Source organism: Chinchilla lanigera, unplaced genomic scaffold, assembly GCF_000276665.1.
Source record: "Chinchilla lanigera isolate Chin_1 unplaced genomic scaffold, ChiLan1.0 scaffold00016, whole genome shotgun sequence".
Classification (NCBI taxonomy): Eukaryota; Metazoa; Chordata; class Mammalia; order Rodentia; family Chinchillidae; genus Chinchilla; species Chinchilla lanigera.
In genome coordinates, this window is record NW_004955417.1 from 4,694,301 (window position 1) to 4,715,558 (window position 21,258).

Genomic DNA, 21,258 nt, shown 5'->3' on the forward strand with positions numbered 1-21,258 from the left:
TCTCTCTCTCTCTCATCAAAATTAGGATCGAGTCCCTCATAACATTTTTTTGCTATTATGAAAACTAATTTATGTTGAAATTTTTGGAATCCTTTACCAGAATCTCCATCCTTCTTTTACCTTTGATGAGAAAAGGCTTGGATACCATTGTCTGTTTATAGTGAATGATTCCATTACTTTCCTCATGTGAGGGTGATAAAGGCAGGCAAAAAGTTCAGACAATTGAAAGAGAAATAGATCTTCTTTTAAAGGTACTCAGTCACTTTCACCTACTACACACTTTGTTTTTTGCTATAATAAAATAGCTCATATCAGACAAATCCCCATAATGAAACAACTAAGAAAGTGGAATAAATTAAGGGTTTAAAGCTTTTCAGAGTAATCAGGGGAACTGGGATTTGAGCAATTACAGTTCAAGAAGAAGGAAAATTTGTTTTGCGGTACACATTTCCTGTTTTCCCGAGCAGACTTTCCAATTTGTAAGCATAATAGAGATGATCAATTGGACAGAAAACAGTGGCTAGAACTTTCAGGGAATAATTTGAGATACACTTTAGAAGAAAAGAACCACTTTGCATTCATCGAGCAGCCACAAAATTAATAATGTAAAAATATGCAGTAAGCTAAGCTAAAAGAGAACTTCACAGAGCAAAAAGAAGCAAAAAGCCTCCACAATTATGTTGGGAGCTTTTAACAGACATATCTGAATAATTAATAAAGAATCAAACAACAACAATAAGACCAATGGATAGAAATTCTGAAGAACACAATTAACAAACTTGACCTGTATTTAATTTTGCAAACAAATTTAAGACATACCTTCTTTTTAACTGGATGTAGAACATTTGTGAAAAATATGATCTTTGAAAAATGTGGCTGGGTATAAACTGAGCCTCAATAAAGTTCATGTCACTGAACATGCTGTGTAACATCCGTGGAATCAAGCAAGGAGTTAGATACATTCCATGTGCCAAATTTAAAATTTAGCTAATGGATTAGGTTTTGTGAGGGAAGTTTTCGAATTTAAGATTATTTGATTAGAATACTCCTGGTTTTAAAGCGGTGCAAAGGATTGACTAGGCAATTCAGATTAATTTGCTACTAAAATATTGCTATAGAAGAAAAAGAAGCAAATTTCTTTGCATTCAAAGTTTGAAGCCAGTGTTTTACTACTGTCACTAGTTTATTTTCAGAGAGCCTTTAATTTTTAGAGCATTGCATGTTTATAGAACAAAAATGAAAGAAATAATTTATTTAAAATCTGGGAGATGACTAAACTGATGTTGGTGCCGATGAGAGATGACAAACTAGATGGAAGGCAAATAAGCAGTCTGACTATATAGACAAATGAACCACTGAGCAAGTGGTAAAAATGCTTCAAGAAGCCGCTCTGTTTTAGAGGAGGTTTAAAAAAGCCTTCTTTCTCCAACTCTCTGTCAGTGATGGTATCTAAATTCTTGTTGCTGAAAAGCGTGGAAGACATAATAGGATGTTGTAGGTAGGCAACTTTTAAAGAAAGGTCTATTGGCTACATCTAAAAGTTAATGTGATTTACAGGTTGTGTTTTGGGAAAATATAGTTATTCACAATATCTTAAAAGATTACTTTCCTATAATTCAGGTTTGGAATGAATAGATCCAAGGAATTCCTACAGTGTTTCCTTATGTATCATTCTTTGGCTATGAGAATGCACTTTCAATAACCAGCAGGCATAACATTTTTGAGGTGAAGTTTAACGTTTTTCTATCTGAAACAGTATTGAATAATCTTTTATTGAGGCACATATCTTTGAGAATATAATGTAAGATATAGAAACTTATTCAAGAAAAGCAGAAAGTTACAAATGATCACAAACTATGGCATATTATATTAGGGGTTTGAGTCTTTTAGAAGTATGGAATCTATCCAGGGGCCAGGTTATGAACCTCTGCTACAGAGAAGTTTTGTGATTTCTCTGCCTGTTCAGACCCTTAGAGAGAAAAAGAAAAATTCTTCAAGATTTAGAGCAAGACCTTTCCTTGGTTTTAAAATAGCAGGTCTAATTTTAGTTATTCATCCTGTTTAGTGTGTAAATGCCTGGAAGCAATGAAGAAATAATGCACAAAGAAAAATTATAGTTATGAAATCCTCTTTTTTCCAGAAAAGTTTATTTTTGTGAAAGACAGTTGAAAACAAATCTCAACATGAGTTTTTTCAAAATAAATATGCCCAAATTTTCTCTCTTATTATTCAGAAGCATATTACTTGCATCATTCATTACTATAGTAGTTTTTAATAATTTTAAGCATGAGAATACATCATTTCTCAAAGAAGTTGGACATCATTTTATTCCTCAGTCAAATTACATGAGAAAGAAATGTTCCTTTAGTGTACCTCTACCAGCTATCTCCATCAGAATCTGATTGTCTATGTAAGCTTCATGAATGATGTGTACCAAAAATCTGAGAAAGATTAAGCCCAAGTCATCTAAAAAGTTTTATATGTAGTGCTGTCTGATTTAGACATTACTGTATCTATGAAGCATTTAGAAAATACTAAAAGTGTTAGTTAGATAATGATAATTACCTGCAGTGGTCAGAGGTAGTAACTATAAGCCTCTGATGTACATCATTTAAGGCATTTTATGTATCAACATAAAATATCAGGAGAAATAATACATGGGTGGAAAATAATTCATCATCCTGTTTTAACATTATATTTTCAAGTCTTTAATAAAATATCTAAAATTGACAAATGTAATACATATTGTCTACTATCATTGAAAAAATGTAAGGGGATTTAAAGAAAAAGTTAACAATGTGCTGTTTTAGCTCCAATTTTATCCTCTGAATGTGAGAATCTTAATAGCCTAATATGCAGACTTGCAGTTTCCTCTGATCCTAGTAAATAAACCATTACATACACTTACATGGACTGTTTTTCTCATTGTTCATTTATAAGAAGTGATTTTTAACATACATTTTCACTGACATGTTTTTCACCATAAGAATTACTTCAGGCTGAGATACATAGATGTCACTAACTTTTAGCTGTATTTAGATTTGGTTAAATAGATATTAAATTCCATAGCTGGAGGCAACTAGAAGTGCCACAATGAACTTCTTATATTCTTAAAAATGTCTGTGTTTCTATAAGATGGATTTCCAGGAGATGGTTTTCTTGGTAAGATATTGCATGATTTTTTATTTTAACAGATATTGTCAGATAATTGCCAAGTAGTACAGGATTTTAGAGTGCCCAGACAGTTTTTAGAGTTTAGAGTTTAGAGTTAGAGACAGTTTTTCGATTTTAGAGTATGCAGACAGATACAGCAGGTATCTCACCTGTTGCTTATATTGGAGTAATGTAAATTTTCAATGTGACACATTAAAATATGTGGGATTCCAACATTCATTATATTTTTCTCTCACCTGTTAAAGGTAATTATATTTCTTGAGTGTTGAATCATTTGGTTTTTTTCTTTAGAAAATGGTTGTATTTGCATAAATCTTTTCAGTCCTTTCCAATAATTATTTCTTCTTGGTTTTGTTTCTATTCTTTCATTTCTTTAATTCTTTAATAAATTTTAATTTTATTAAGTATTTGAAGTATTATTCCTTCTATTTGCCACATTTATAGCAAATATCTCTTATTTCATTATGTTTCTGTTATTGTGCTTATTTTATTATCCATTAATGAAGTTCTAATTTTTATGGAACTGCATTTATAATTTGAACTAAAAAAACTTGTTTCCTTTTACTTTCTTAGTCCCAGATTATCAAATATCTTAATTCTTCCTACCTGCTCTTCTTGAGTCAATGTTGTGAAAGCATCTTAATGTTCTTGTACTTTAAGGACAGTTCATATTACTAATTCTTGCTTTATTCACACTATATTTGATTGCACACTTTATTTTATCCAATATTTTATTCCATTCTTTTCACTCTTTCTACTTAGATTCAGCACCTTTCTATCCAAAATTCATCTCTTAGTAATTTTTTTCACATAATGTCTACAATTTATCCTCACTGTACATTCCTATTTTAAGCAAATATAGAATTCTAAATATAGAATTTAAAGCTGTTTTTCTTGAACACCTATAAGATGACTGCAGTTATAACACAAAATAGAAATTTTATAAACATAAATTATTATAAAATTAGTTGAACAAAAATAATTAGGTCTTTAAAGAGTACGAGATATTGATGATTTGAAAATTAATATTTCAAAGTCTGCTGATATTGGTTAATGAATTCAAGAGGAAGCTTTTAGAATGTTATTCAGAGTCATGACTTCAGCTTTCATAATGGCTTTTAGATAATTCAGGCCAAAAAAAATGCAGAAAATGTCTACTTGAAATTCACAGCTAATGCGATGATGAAGGAAGGAAGCGGGAGAAGAGGAAAATTAATGAGGTTTATGAAATCCTGAGCAGGAATAATACAAAAACAAACAGACCCCTAGGTTTCATATGATCCCTAATTTCAAAGAGTATCTTTTTCCCCCATTTCTGGAAAATTTACAGCTGTTATTTTTTACGTATCATATTTTGGCTTTCCCCAGATTTTCTATTAGATGTATGCTGAATTGTCTCTATCCATCTTCCAAAGCTTGTAAATCTTTATTCTTATTTCTATTGTTCTATATTTGAATTATCTGATAAAGATAATTTTCTCATTTAATCAATATCATTTGATTAATTTTAATCTTTAAATTAATGTATCTGTTTCTCTTTTCAATAATTTTATTTCTTTTTAATAATTTTTCAATAAAATGTCTTTTATTCTTCTCTGAAATATTGCTTTTTTTAGCCTCATGTCATGCTCTGAGTTACAGTTTAAATATATAAACGTGCACGTAGCTTCTTTTAGCTTGGACACTTTCTTTTTCATGTCTCTGTTGAATTTCCAGCATCTAGGTTGTAGCCAATGACTTGCAATGTTTTCTTCTGATTTTGTGATGAGCAATAACTGCTTTCTTTGAGAATTCATTTCCCCTGAAATTATATATAAGGTTTAAAGATTTCACATTCTTGAATCCTAAGAGTTTTTCTAGTTATACAGCAAGGTTTGCATCAATTTTTCAGCTTTGGGCAATGAAATTTGTGCAAATGTATACTCTGTACCTATATACACTGCAAACCAAACTTCAAATTTTGTGACCATCCTGCCCAATTTCACAGCTAGAAGCAAAGTCTATGTATGGCTGTGATAGATTAGTTGGCAGAATTTCCTTTCCATTTTATATGTGACATAATCCTTCATGGTTCTAAGCTTGAGGGAAGGCAGCCAAGTTCTCCTTCTTTCCTTGCGTGTTCTTGAGTCTTATCTCTTGTTCCTACACATACAACAAGCTCCAGACTCAATAGTTTTCATCCTTTTTTGATAGCATGTGGAACCATTTTGGCTTCCTGAGTGACTAGCTGTCATTTAAGTTTCTCTCTTTCTGTCTGGACTGAAGATTTCAGCTCAGTATGAGTTTTTCATTAACAAGAAAAATGTTCAATTTTTCTATGGATTAGAAGTAGAAGAGTGATTGTTCTCTCATTCTTTCATATTGTTTTTGGACAGCCATGTCTATCTGATGTTTTCCCTGAGAAACTCCTCACCCTCCTACATAAATGTACCTTTGCCTGCATTTGTTGTCTTGTTTTCCAGTCAAACATCAAGATAGACCTTCTGTGTAGCTATAGTCTCCTATATCCTGATAGCTCACAATATATATTCTAATGGTACTATTTATTCCAAGATTAATATTTATTTTTCACACATTTAATAAGAAATCTATGTAAATACATATACATATATGCCAATAACTTGCATACTACATATATACCTTGCCTATTATAACTGTCAAATTGAGGATAAGAAAAAGAACATGTATTTACCATTTTTTTTCATTTAGCTGGTGCTTAAAATAAATCACCAAAAAAAAAAAACCCAAAGGAACTTTTAGTGTTATTTTCATCAGGCTGATGAAAAGAACTTTTGCTTGACCTGAGGAAATGACATGGGGAAAAGTATGAGCCATTCATGCAAATGCTCTCTAGAGTGCTTTCTCTCCTATACTTGGAGATTGGACTACAATCCATTTTGCAGACTCGTGTATACTTTCACTCTCACTGGTATTTTTATGTCCATAAGCATTAATGAAGTTTAAGTGTGCTCTGGTATTTCATAGCTGACACAGTGGAGTACCTTTGGAACTCTGGAAGTGACGCCTGATCTTGAATTAGAAACACGGCCACTCTCAGTGGTGACAGAAGAAGATTGTGAAATTCTTAAAATCCCTGCAAAGGACTATGCAAACTTAAAATTGGTAAGTTGTCCATATCCTTTGTTTTAACTTGACTTAACCTGGAGACATAAAAATGTGCCTTACTTGGTGAACGTCTCCTAAGAAGTCTCTGCTCTTGCTAGGTAGTTGAGCTGAAATCAAAGTTCTATACTGACATATGTTATATATACTTCTGAGTGTCCTTCATAAATTTTTTTCATGAAGTTTAAACTCTTTCATTCAGCAAATAAGTGCTTTGGCTGTCAACAGTATGCCATGTGTTATGAATAGGAAACGACGAGATACGTAATAGTACTACAGCTCTCCAAATTTCTAGTCTCCGTCTTACTTCACAGTGATTGGTGCGCCGTCTCGCAGTAACAGCAAATGTACAAACTCAGCGCTGCATGAAGAGGTGACCACCCTTCACTTCTGATGCCTGAACTTTGCTGCTTTGAAATAACTCACTTGTGTAAATTTAATTATTTTTAGCTTTTCTGGTGAAATCCAGATTTTGCCCTTTGTCCTGTTGTCATTCCCTTGGATATGAAAGGAAGCGTCTTTGAGTGACGGAGTGAGGAGTTCCCCACGGTCCTGCTCTGCCAACTGCTCTTATCAGGCTCTATGATTATGCAATGCAGACTTAATACAATGCCAATACATTATATGATACTTTATGTTTGCATCATTTTTCTCTCTCTGCAATTTCTCTACTCGGTATTTTTTCATTTCTTTTAAAATTAACTGCCACTGGAAACTTGACCATGACCCTCCTTTCCAGGAAAAAGCAAAACTTGAAAATATACAGAAGATGAAATTAATCCGTAAGTGTCCTTATTACGAGGAGTGGCCTACTCTATCCATATGTGAGCTAACAGCACTTATTAAATGGAAGAAATTTCCTGCAGGTCATGGTGAGTTGAAGTAAATTATAGATTTCTTAGATCATATTATACTATTGGACTTTGTAATTCTTCACAGTTTTAATATTTGTAAATAATGTCTCTCTGAAGAGGAAATCTCTACCTTTAAATTTGACACTTAGATGATTTCCTGTGTTTCATTATAATGATATTGTGCTGACCTGAGGTATACCCTCAGAACTAGCCTTACTTGCTTATCTCTGTATGTCCCCCAAAAATCCTATTCCTTTTGGCACATCCTCATCATTACACTGAGGACTGAACTGAAAAGAAGAGAAGCAGTAGGTGCTTATAGTCATTTTTTCCCATCTTCCTGATTGGATAACTACTTAAAAGCAAGTTTGTTGATGCATACTTGTTCTACATTTATCACTGGAAAAAATAACAATTACATCTTGAATACCCTCTTCTCCATACGCTTAGAACATGAAATATTTCAGATTCAGGGGTTTTTCAGATTTTTTAATATCTGCACATACAGTGTATAACACCATCCTGGAGACAGAAACCAAGCCTAAATTTTAAAACATCGTTTGCATTTTATACACATAGCCCGTAGATAATTTTATACAGTATTTTTAATGTGCCAATATTTGACTGAGTCTGATCACATGAGGAATTTTCTGATCACAAGTGTGGAATTTTCTACTTGGGCATCATGTTGGCACTTAAAAGATTTTGAATTCTGTAGCATTTTGAATTTCAGATTTCCAAGTTAAGGATATTCCTTTCTACAGAAAATAAGTGAGGCCTAGCTAAGAGGCAATAGCAGTGAGGGACGTATCTCTCAGTATTTAACATGACATTGATGTGGGGACCTCCTGGGCTACGTGTACACAAATGTGGAGGCAGTATTGAGTCATGCTGAAGAATTTTTCTACCTGCCAGAAGCAATTAAGTACAGAAGCCAGCACTGAAAAAACTATGGTAAGAGGATCATGGCTTTGCATCTCCTTCTGTAGGGAACCATTACTGCCTCACAAGAATGGCCATGAACAACAGAGATGTGATTGTCATCGTGCCTTGATCGCTTCCCAGTTCAGTAGCAGAGGGTATAATACCTGGACTGTACTGGAAGAGGAAATATTTCAAAGAAATATTCCCACTCCAAGTTTAACAGATACAATTGTAGTTAGCGACACTTCAAAGTTAAAGATTAAAGATTAAAAAAGAATGGGTTTGAATTGTAAATTCCAGAGGCTATTGTGGTAATAGAAGTCATGAGATCTGGCTAAGATATGCTTGGAAAAATTTATTAATCAATAGTAATGTTAGGGTCAGCTTAACCCTGGAACAAACATTTCTTTTGTTAGAAAAAAGTATATATCAATAGGCAAAAGTTTATGTTTCAAAGAATAAATCAGATTAATTTATTGAGACCAAAATTTTCCCATATTTCCAAAGTTTTAGTGCTTGTATTTGGTTTATTATTTTTTGAAATACAGTATTTAACCCATGCTTTGTCAAACATATATGTATATCCTATAAAAATTGAATGTTAGTAATATTGTTTTAATTCATGAAGTATTTTTCTGAATGAGGTTTAATTGTCATTTCTTAATCAACATGAAAGACTGTGAGTAAACTAACTTATAACAATGGAAATTAGCATTTTGAAATTCACCATATTTGTTACATAGAAATAATTTTTAAAAATCTGTATATTTTGGATTTATAGGTTTACTCTTTGTATGAGAAATATAAAATATTGTTTTGTGTCACTTCCAGAGCCATTACATATAAAAAGGAGTACCTTAACCTTGTCAATCTATCATTATAGAAATATACTTGATGTGATTATCAATGAAAAATGATATCCTATCTAAAATTCAGTGAGCCAAGGGGCTGGGGATTTAGCTCAGCGGCAAAGCGCCTGCCTGGCAAGTGCAAAGTCATGAGTTCGGTTCCCGGTACCGGAGAAAAACCAAAAAAACAAACAAACAAACAAAACAAACAAATAAAATTCAGTGAGCCAAAAGGATATAAAATTTCAAAAGGGAGCGTAATTCTGTGTTTTTAATGTATTCATTTTCTATTAATAATCTCATAACCTAAAACTGCTATAAAACGCTTAAACTTAGAATGAAAGATTAAAAGGTAGTAGATTTAAAACAATATTCGTTAGATTAATGTTTAATCCAATAATTTTTGGTACATAACTTGAAAAGCAGTGGAGAAATTTGCTAAATTACCTATTAGATTGGAATATCTATGATTAGAGTTAAGTAGTAAAAAATATATTTTCACTGAACCCTAAAAGTACAAATGTACAGTATTTATATTTATACAGTTCTAGGAAACATTTATTCTTTTTAGAGAAAAGTGAAATTTCAGCCAATGGCCCTTTTAGCACTGAACTATTATAATTCTTATAATTAAACATATATAGGTGAAAAATAAGTCCTGTCAAACTAATTTAATTTTCTTTTATGGTAGTGACAAATGATATATCAAAAAGGAGCATAAGTTTTAATGCTTCTTGAATTTATATAAAATTTAGTTTGAATTACAAGAAAATGTAGTTTTTTAATTGTTATCAAAAATATAGAGAATGTAGCTCAAATTATACTTTCATTATCTGAGTTTAAAATTAACAGAACTATGTTACGATTTCCAAAGCATAATAATGTGCGTTCTGATTTTATTTTAACAATTGATATTGGACAAAGTTTCAGAGGGATTTAGTTAATTATTCAAAACCTTAATTGAGCTTAGACTTAATCCTTTGCAATCTTTGCAACATTAAAGCTTGTTTTTAGCTCTATTTTCTTTGCTTACTTCATGAATCTTCATACTTTTGACCCATATGCCAACGGAACCCGACTCTCATGGATATATACACGATTGCAATTTCAGCAATTTGTATCGCATCCCAAATCTTCCCAGGTGTTTTTCATCCACCGTGTGGCTGATTGGACTACAGCAATTAGTGATTACATAACTAACCTGTTTGCGTGTGTATCATATGTATAAAAAAAGAGTAAGCTTACCTGGAATATATTTAGCTACTCATATGTCTTTCTTTTGTTATCTTGCATTGGTTGGTAAGCTCCATTTTTTTTCTAGGAAGAATTTGGTATAACAAACATGATCATTAGAGAAATTGAAATAAAATCATAGCAATCAGTTTAGTCCTAAAAGATAAAATATGTGCAAATAATGATGATAGTAAAAGATAGATCTGCTCTTCACAAACTGCAAGTAGATTGTTTCAGTACAGAACATATATTTGGAAGCTTTACCTAAAGTGAGTTTGAGGTTTACTGGATTCAATCTCCAAGCCTTTTTGACATCACACTTTTACAAATCAAATTAACATTACAGGTGATCAAAACTCTTATCTCAAGTGACACTCTTGTGTATCTCAAAGTCATATTTGTGTCTAAAATAATTATTGTCAACATCCCTGGGATCATGACATCATTTTGTTCTTCATTGTTCCTTTACTGGCCTCTTTAGCTCAGTTAATGCATTTTAATTTTACTGTAATCCCCGTGCTCAGGAGGCTGAGGCAGGCGGATCGTTGTGAGTACGAGACTAGCCTGGGTTTACAAAGTGAGCTCAAGGCTGGCTTGAACTGCATAGCAAGACCCTGTCTCAAAAAGACAAAAAAAGTATTTTAGTGTAATACTTTGTAGTGTATTATCTTGAATAAATCATGCATAGTAAAATAATTTGTTGAATCTATCAATGAATCTCTTGTCATTATTTTTAAAACTCACATGTAGATATCTTTCTACTATACAGGCTAACAAGACAGGGAATTATCAACAATAAATGTAATTACAATATAATATGTCCTCAAGTTATAAAATTTTCTTGTCATTAGGCATATTCAATGAATAGCACTGTAAGAAACAACTTCAAGAATGATGAGTTGTAATGCTTGGCTGCCTATCTTAAACTTGTAGCTTACTCACCAGGGTTACAAACCTAAAGGGTACCACTTCTATCATGAATAGGAAGATTTTTTTTTAATCTCAAAGACTTAATAATTGGACAAATTTTATGAGCGTAATTTTTTAAAAAGAAAAAAATAAGCGAACAATGAAATTCAGTTTTGAAACATGTTACTTGGACAGTAACAATAATTGGTACACTGTATATTGTTGTTTTCATATTAGTTAATCAGAGTACAAGATATAGGTGTGATATCTTGTCTAATCAATATTAACACAAAACATTCTCTTGAAGGAACTGAGAAGCTCACTGTAAAACTATGTTAACTATAGTTATAGTTGGGTACATATATATATGTATATATATATATATATATTTAAATCCTTTTCCCTTTCTTCCTTTCCCCTTTTCCCTGTTGCAGTTTGACTTTTCTTTTGAGTATTTTTCCCAGTTCAAAATATCTATTGTCTGTTTCAGATCCTGTTTTCTTGTTCAATTTCTCACACCAGTGAGACAATACAATGTTCACACATATGGGTCTGATTTATTTCACTTGTGAGCATTCTCTCGAATTGCTTCTATTTACCTATAAAAGTCTTCAGTTTATTCTTCTTTATTGCTGAGTTGTATGCCATTATATAGGAAACACATCTTGTTTATCCATTCCTTAGCTAATGGGCATTTGGGTTATTTTAAAGATTTAGCTATTACAAATTATGCTGTAATAAACATGGATTCACATATATCACTGTAGTATGATGTTTTTAATTCTTTTGGGCAGATGCCCAGAAGGAAAATAGCTGGATCAATGGGACCTGTAATCCTAGTTTTCTAAGGAGTCTGCACATTGATTTCCAGTGGTTGCACCATCCTACACTCACACCAGTACACTACAGCCTATACTCACACCACTACACTACACTTCACGCCAGGAAGTGTTCCTTTTCCTCCACAGCCCCCCAGCATTTGTTATTGATTGATTTCTTGAGGATAGTCATTCTTTCTGGGATGAGATGGAATCTCAGGGTTGTTTTAATTTTCACTTCTAGATTGATCAATGATGTAGAACATTTTTTCATATATTTATTTATCATTTCTATTTCTTGATCTGAGAACTCTGTATTCATCTCAAATGCCCATTTTTTACTGGGTCTTTGAATTTGGACCATCTCATTTTTTTGAGTTCTTTTTATGTTCTAGATATAACTCCTGTGTCTGTGGGACAGCTAGCTATAATCTTTTCCCATTCTGTGGGTTGTCTTTTCATTCTGTTGGAGACTCTTTTGTTCTACAAAATCTTTTTAATAAGATGACATCCCATTTGTTGATTCTTGCATTTGTTGATTTCCCTCGCATTTTGGAGTTTCTTCTTGAAGTCTCTGCCTACACCTATGCTTTTAAGATTTCTGCCTATTTTCCTGCTGGTAAGTTTAGTGTTTCTAGTTTAATATTTAGATTTTTGATCCATTTTGACTTTATTGTGTGGTGATAAACATGAGTCTAGTTTTAGCCTTCAGCATATGGAATGCAAGTTTTCCCAGCACCATTTATTAAAGAGGCTGTCTTTCTTCCGGTGAACATACTTGGCTCCTTTGTCGAAGATAAGGTGGCTGAGTGTGTTTGGGGTTGCGTCCCCATCTTCCGTTCTGTTGCACTGATCCTCAGGGCTGCAGAGGGCAGTCAGATAGAAGCACTCAGAGGAGAAGGTGATGGGAAGACTGCAGAAACTAGGGTTTGAAGGAAAGAAGCACAGAGACACGGTGGCAATGCAAGAAGCTAGGAAAGGAAAGAATTTTTCACCACAGTAAACTTTGAGGGGAGTATGGCCTCTGACACCTAAACTTCGGTCCCCTCATCTCCAAACCATGGGAAGTGACTTTCTAAGCTTATTAAAAGTGACTTAGCTTGTGGCAATGTGTTAAAGCAACCAATACCACTATGCACCTTGACACCATGGATTTTCTTCCCTATTCATGTTGCAATTGGATAAATTACATATTTAGATGTGTAGGATACATTCAAGCATGCTTTGAAGAAAGTGCATAGTCTAACTTCTTACTCAGAATTTAGTCCTCTTATTTTATTAATAATAGGATAAAGATGAATAATATGTTATACAGCTGTGTCAAATAAAAATTGCCTATTTAAATAATTTACAGTGCTTAGATAGTAATTAAATTAAAAAGAATCAAGCATTTATTTAATTAACTCAAATCTCTTAGAAGTAGATAGGATATAATTAAAAACCCTTTAATAATAGAACACTTATTTATTCAAACTCCCCATGAGTAAATAAACTTGTCATGATCCAAAACAGCAACTGAAGGCTTTTATAGGATGAGCTACTTTTTTCCACCTCTGTTTATCCCCATAAATGACCATTGTCTCTTTTATGAGTTAATAGCAAAAATTATAATACCCAGTTTTCACATTCTATCCCTTGATATTTAAAGGTAAAGTTGTCTTCCTCTTTGCTTAAAATACAACAGGATAATTTTGTTTTCTCCCATTTTAAGCAATCCAAATACAGCAGATGAAAGTAATTTGAATTCTTTTTTCTCTGAGCACACCAAATATATGGACATTGAATCTATGTAAGGGATGAATTAAATACGACTCCTTTAAACCAAAGTTCTACTATACATTTCAAAGTAGAACCTCTTCAATAACATATGGATTCTTGTACTATACATTAATATCATTTATAAACACATTTAATAATAAATATTGTTGTAATATTGATTAATGCCTCTCAGACATTCTGTAAGTATTCATTATGCTTATAATCAAATAGACAAAAAAATAGATAAAAAATAGAATTGCAAAATAATTTGACTTCTGTAATCCTCAATTTTATTAAATTAGGGAGCAATTTGTGTTGAATACTATGGGTTGCACCATCAGCAAAATCATTAGCATGATCTTGCCATCCTGCAGTTGACAGTTTTCACGATATTTGATTGTACATGTTCTTGGGAATATTTTCTGATTGGAGGGTACCTTCACATATGGAGAGATACGTCTTTTTCTCTGACAAAGTCGGAGGCTTTGATAACAGTATTCCACTGGTATGTAGGATCTGCTGAGGTACAGATTTTAAGAGGGGTAGAGAGAAGAAGTGAAATAGGAAAGTCTTTTATTTGCTTCCAAATTCTTAGTCTCAGTTTATTAGTGTATTACAGTCAACAAAACTAAAACTTTCCATTTGTGAATGGAGACATCTTGAGTTTAAGGAGTTGAAGTAAAAAAAGTAGAAATGAGTATTGGAATAATAGAGAACAGTGTCTGTATAGTTTAATAACTGTCCTAACTAATGATGACTAAAATTTTTCCCATTGCATTCTTGATGGATATAAAAATGAGAAAGAAGATTGGAAAACATAAAACAGGCTACAATTCATAAAGAATCCTAAGTGATAATAGAAGATTTTGTTGAAGTATAACTCTTAGAACAGTGTTTTCCAATAGAAATATAATGCAATTACATATATAAATTCAAATTTTCTAGTAGCTACATTTAAAAAGTGAAAAGAACAGATGAAATTAAATTTAACAACATCAGTATTTTTAATTTACTCCATTTATATCTAATTTCAATATGTAATCAATATAAAATCACTAAGTAGATCCAATTCCTTTATTACCATAGATTTTTCTTATTATCTTCAAAATTACAGCATACGTTCCATGCTTAAAGCCCATCTAGAGCCTAGCCACATTTCAAATAATCTATAGCTGTATATAGTTGGTGGTCTCTATTTTGGGTAGTACAATATTAGGCATGCAACACCCTTTCTGATATTGTAAAACAGATAAAGAGGCAAAAATATTAGTATAATAAGTTTAGAATACTGGATTTTTTTAAAACTCTCAGTAAAGATGGACTACATAGTGGTTTTTAAAAGATCTTATAAATCATTTTAATAATAATTTCCTAAAGAGTATCTACAGCTAAAAGTGTAAACTATGTCATTGTTGGTTAGTTTTCTTATTCTGATGCGAATTTCTCTGGAATCACACATCTACAGACATATTTGTGAATATGTCTCTGTGTGTTCGTGTATAAGAATGTAAGAATATCTCAAAAAAACTAAAACATCTTTATACGTAGTCTTTTAATTGTCTCCTTTAAAAAGACTATATTAGACTAATAAATAGTTCTCCTGAGATTTGAGGATTGTAAATTAGATGTCACAATCTTAATTTTCATAGATGTTAATGGATCTCAAAAAGTAATGTTTTTATTTCTAAAATTAGTTGATGTGGAATTTGTACAAGGTAAACTATATGGTAAATACATCAGATAACAGTATTTAAAATCATGTGACAACAATCTGAGAGGGAAATCTCCAAATTGTGTTATAAACCTGCTACTAACTGGGATTCTCTGAGCCCCATGCTATTGTTAGAGCAGAGAAGTTTCTAGACTATTTTATTCCTTCCTTTTACAAAGAAACATTGTCATGGTCACTCTGTTCATCACTAGGATCTGATGCTGACCCCTACAACTTAAAGGAGGAGAGGTTATCTCTAGCTCTCAGTATCAGTCCATGGTTGGTTACACTCTGACAGAAGTAGGACGACAGAGGGACATGGCAGTGGGAAAGGTGCTCAACCCATGGCATCCTCTGAGCAGAGATAGAAGGAAGGGGCCAGAGACGAGAATAAACTTTTCCAGGTTAGGACCCAGTGACACCCTCTAATCAGGCCCCATCTCTTAATAATACATTCAGCTAATGGCTGGTCAGTGGAGGAGTCCCGTTACAAGTTTAGTCTCTCCAACATCCAATCACATTCCAGACATGTGAGACTTTTGGGGGCTGTTTTAGGTCCAAACTATAACAAGCACCAAACTGCTTGATGTGACTCCTATACTGTACATTAAAAAATAGACTTACAGTTTAAAAAGTCCTCGCCACATTCCATCCCTTATTTTCTTTAATATTTATTTATTGGTATCCGGAATAAAACTCAGGACCTCACGCTTGCCGGGTAGACACTGTGCCCTGAGCTATATCCCCGGCCCCTAAAAATTATGTATTAATACATGTTTGCAGCACATGACCTTTACATTCATTGTATCGTTCGCGTACATAACGCATCATTTCTTTTTTTAAATCTCTTTTCTCCTTTCCCTAATCCTTTCCTCTCATTTTTTCTTTTAGCATAGGTATTCCTTATTTTCATCCAGATGATGCCTTAAATTTCATGATATCATTACTTTTCTTGCTTATGAAATAGTTTTTGATATAATATTTTACTAAGACATGAACTTGCAGCACGAATAGAAATGACTTGGACAGCATTTCAAACACGCAATTGACTGTTGACACGTACAGTTCTCCTGGTAGTAGTTGAAATACATGATACTTATTCAGTGGGATGCAGGCAGTGTCATAGTCTATAGATTCAATTTGGAAAATGTTTGACAAGCAGTCTAAGAGACTCTGGGGATAAAACTTAAACAATCAGAATCTAGCAAGATCTATCAAGAAGGGTTCATGGATTCTATTTTTAAAGTGGTTGATTTGACGTCTTTGCATTTTAAGTGACAAAATGGCAAAACAACGTAAAATTAACACTGAACAGGAAATAATTTAGTATTTTATATAAGCTCAGGCCATTATCTTTCAGAAACGCCTCGATTTAGGTGTTAAACTAACTTGACTAGGGTTGCACTTTCCAATCTTTCAACCTGTTTTGTGTTGTGCTGCCTTCCTTCTCCAGCAAGTTTCTCCACGCCATGGCAAACGTAGCTACACTCTTCACAGCGAATTGTTCCAGCGCAAAATAATTCTCTTTTCCTGATTGTTCCAGGAAAAATCTCGTATGACTCACTAGCTGGTTGAGTCACATGCATACTTTTAACTGCTCACTCTGGCTTGTGACAGAATTTATTGTTCAGCTGATGCTGGATCACAGCCTTGTTCCTGGAAACTGATGAAGTCCTCCACAGACCGTTCCACTGCCAAAGTAGATGAATATGTCTCTAAAGAGATTCTGAGAAAACAAAAATACACACTACAGCCAAGTGTGAGTCTGGCTGACATAATCTTTAACGTGTCTTGAAATTGTGATTATGTAACCACAGGAAATATAATCCCCTATGTGAACTTCTAAAATGATAACTGTTCAAGATTAGTATAATGAAGAGAGGTTTTTGTAGCCTTTCAAAGATTTAACGAAGCAAGACTTTCTCTGTCTCTCTGTCTCTCTGTCTCTCTCTCTCTGTCCTTGTATCTCTATCATCTTTATGTAGTCTCTATCTCTGTCTCATCAGTTACCTGTTTTATCAACCATACCTGGAAGCTATTCTCAGCTTTCAAAAGCAACTTTGTTTCTTTTTGCTTTCTTCTTCTTCAAAGCACTGTGCCAGTGTTAAGATAATAATCTATTTCAAACCAATATAATCCTGTGCTCAAGGTTGCAGTGCATTCATTTTAATTATTCTCAGAACTCTGAGTTATATATCCATAGCCTTGTATATGCATAGCCACAGGATTAGCCTATAATAAATTTTACCTATTTGCATATTGCTAATTTTGAATTTATGCCAGTGACATAGCTATATATTTTGGATAAAAAAGTGCTTTGTGTAGTCCTCCTGAACTGCGTGTTAATAACAAAAATGAGCAGATAACTTAGATCCAATAAAGCATAGTAGATATTTATATTGCCTAGGAAGTGAGAAAAATGAGATCTTATAATCTATTTTCCTTGACTTTTGGATTTTTATTTAATTAAAATTTTGCATTTCTACATGCAAATAAGAATCACAGAACTAATTTATTTTTCATAATTTCATATGTTGGTTTTCAAACTTCAACATAGTGTTGCCTAGATGTTTTCACTGAATGTCATATTTTAGAGTACTCAGAAGTTTGAGATAATAATATTGCATAAAAGTATTTTGTCAAAATAGAACAAATATTGGGTCAGTAGAGGGCAGCCATGTCAAAGACCTGTATGTTTATTTTGGTGTTTCTAGATTCCCACGCCTTACAGGAGTTTTTATGGAGATATGATAGCTATGAGATTAGTATTTGTTCAAAGAAAAATTAAACATTCACACAAACTAGGGCTAAATACCGTAATCATCCTGCTTAAACTTTTAAGTAACCAACTTTCAATTTTTAAAATTATTTTCTTTAAATTTTAACCATTTTTCTAAGAATGATGGCAATTTCTGATCTAATACTTATTTTGACATTAAGCCATTCTTTAACAAGAAATCTTGGCAAGTCTTTATTAAAATACCATTTACCTAGGTTCTATTTTAAAAGAGCTATGTGATGTCAAACTTGAGAAGGTTTGCTGGTTTGTGCACATCAAATTAATATTAATTACTTCCATTTGTCTGACAAAGAGTAGCTTATAAAATATTGTTGGGATTTATCTGGAGACAATATTTTGCCATAGAAAATGAAATATAAATCGAATTGAGTTTACCATCAAAGAATAATTGACAAGTATCTGAAAACTTGTAATGGTAATTATTCAGTCATTTTACCAAGAATAATTTTATGTGTTTAAGCAGCCATTTTCAAGAACTTCGGTGGCTTATTTATTCATGTTGTTTGTCAAGTATTTAAAGCACAGCTCTAAAGAGGAGAAATATGAGATACAATATTTGAACAAGTTCTTTAAGCATGAAGGAGCCATCAATAGATGGCTCATTTTTCAAACTACCTCAAACTTTTATTCAGTATCTTACATACATGGGGTACTTTTGAGAAGAAAAGATTGTTTATCTCTGGGAGATCTGATACACTACATTAGATGTTATATTTTCTGTAGAAAAAGCTACATGTGGTCTTTCAAAATTTCTATTTCTCATGAAATGTAGATACACAAAAATAAAATTGACCAATGATACAAACTGAAATTTTTATCATTACAGCAGCACTTCTTTTATAACAACAGAGAAAATATCTCAGTAACTCCCTTTAGTTGAATAATAGCATACCAATGGAAAATGATTTTTATCCCCACTTTATATCTTTGCTTTTAGCCCAACCCATAGGTTTTGCTTTGCCTTGGAAGTCTGATAATTCTTTTGGGGAGATCCCAAGAAGGGGAATAGCTGGGTCAAAGTTAACCTCTACCTTTAGTTTTTTTAGGAATCTCCACACTGATTTCCACAGTGGTTGCACTAGTCTAACTTAACCAACAGTGGAAAAGGATTCCTTTTTGTCCCACAGCTCTGCCAGCTTTTGTTATTCATTGATTTCCTGATAATAGCCAATCTTTCTGGGGCAAGATGGAATCTCAGTGCTTTTTTTTATATTATAGCAGATTAAGTGTTTCTGTTTTAACATTTAGATGTTTGATTCATTTTTATTTTAATTTAGTACATGTTGAGATGTATGGATCTAGAGTCAGTCTGCATGTAAATAGCCAGCTTTGCAATTACTACTTATTAAGGAGACCATCATTCTTCCCTTGTACATTTTTTAATCCTTTGTCAAAAACAGATAGGGGAGTGTGCCTATCATTATTTTTGCAGCCTCTGTTCTATTCCAGTGATCCATGTATCTTCTTTTGTGCCTGACCATGCTGTTTTTACCACTGTACCTTTATAATGTACAACTTGATATCTGGGATCATAATACCTCCTGCTTTGCTCTTGTTCTTCAGGACTGCTCTATGGTCTCTTCTGGTTTCACATAAATTTTAGGATTCTTTTCTCCAGTTCTGTGATCTATTGGTTTTAATCATATTAAATCAGTATATCAATTTTGGAAGTATGGCTGTTTTGGCAATATTGGTTCCATCTATCAAGCAACAGTGTATATTTTTCATTTTGTTATTTACATTCAATATGCTCTTCAAGACTACTACAGTTTTCTTTTTTTGTTTTTTTTTTGTTTTTTTTTGTTTTTTTCTCCGGTGCCGGGAACTGAACTCACGACCCTGCGCTTGCCAGGCAGGCACTTTTGCCGCTGAGCTAAATCCCCAGCCCCTACAGTTTTCATTGTAGAGATCTTTCATGTCTTGGTTAGGTTAATTCCTAAGAATTTAATTTTTCTTGATGCTATTTTGAATAATATTGATTTCCTTATTTCTTTTTCAAAGAGTTCATTGTTGGTGTAGAGGAATGCTATTTTTATTTGTCTGTTGATTTTATATTATACAAAAATATATTACTATATGAGACTATTGAGTTTGGTTGTTGATACTAGGAGTCTTTTGGTGGATATTTTTGAGTCTTCCATAGAAGATGATGCTATTTGCAGATAGGATAATTTGGCTTCCTCATTTCCTATGCATATCTCTTTTATTTCTTTCTCTTGCCTGATTGCTGTGGCTAATGTTTCAAGTACTATACTGAACAGGGCAGACAAGTATCCAACAATAAAATCAATTACAGGTCAGTGTGTTTGATGAGCATAGATGCAGACATCCTGAAGAACATACTGACAAACAGAATGCAACAAATCATCTAAAAGATCATCCTTTATGCAAGGATGGTTAAATATAGGCAAGTATATATATATATATATATATATATATATATATATATACACACACACAAACACATATATAATCACATAAACAGAAGTAAGTACAAAAATCACATGATCTTCTCAATAAATACAGAAAAAGCCTCAGACAAAATCCAAAATCTTTTGATGACAAAAACAGTGAAGAAAATATGTATAAATGGATCTTATCCCAAGTAATAAAATCTATATGTCACAAACACTGCCAACATCATATTAAATGAGAAAATATTGAATGCTTTTGCTCTGAAATCAAGAATAAAATAGGAATGTCCACTCTGACTGCTCCTGTTCAATATAGTTTTCATTGTAGAGATCTTTCACTTCCTTGGTTAGGTTAATTCTTAAGACTTTAATGTTCCTTGATGCTATTTTGAATAATATGAATTTCTTCATTTCTTTTTCAATTAGTTCATTATTGGTGTAGAGGGATGCTACTTTTATTTGTGTGTTGATTTTGTATTATATAAAAATATATCATCATATGGGTACTTGGTACATGTACAGAATACATCTTAATTTTTCTTTCATCTTCTTCCTCCTTCCATTTGTAGGTCTTTCTTTTTTACAAAAGAGTTTTTTTTTGTTTTTATTATCTATTGTTTAAAAATTGTAGTGCTCACTCATTTACAATGGGAGACAAATATCTGTCAAGGAGGGGTTGCTTAAGTAAATTA

At 32.7% G+C, this 21,258-nt stretch overlaps 1 protein-coding gene across 1 annotated transcript in view; it reads left to right on the forward strand.

Annotated features, from left to right (window-relative positions):
• Positions 1-21,258, forward strand: part of Cnbd1 (cyclic nucleotide binding domain containing 1) — a 376,001-nt gene that overhangs the window by 286,564 nt on the left and 68,179 nt on the right. Inside the window, exons 7-8 of the mRNA XM_005381753.1 lie at positions 6,160-6,297; positions 7,037-7,169. Coding sequence (XP_005381810.1) covers positions 6,160-6,297; positions 7,037-7,169 — 271 coding nt within the window. The remainder of the gene's footprint in view (positions 1-6,159; positions 6,298-7,036; positions 7,170-21,258) is intronic.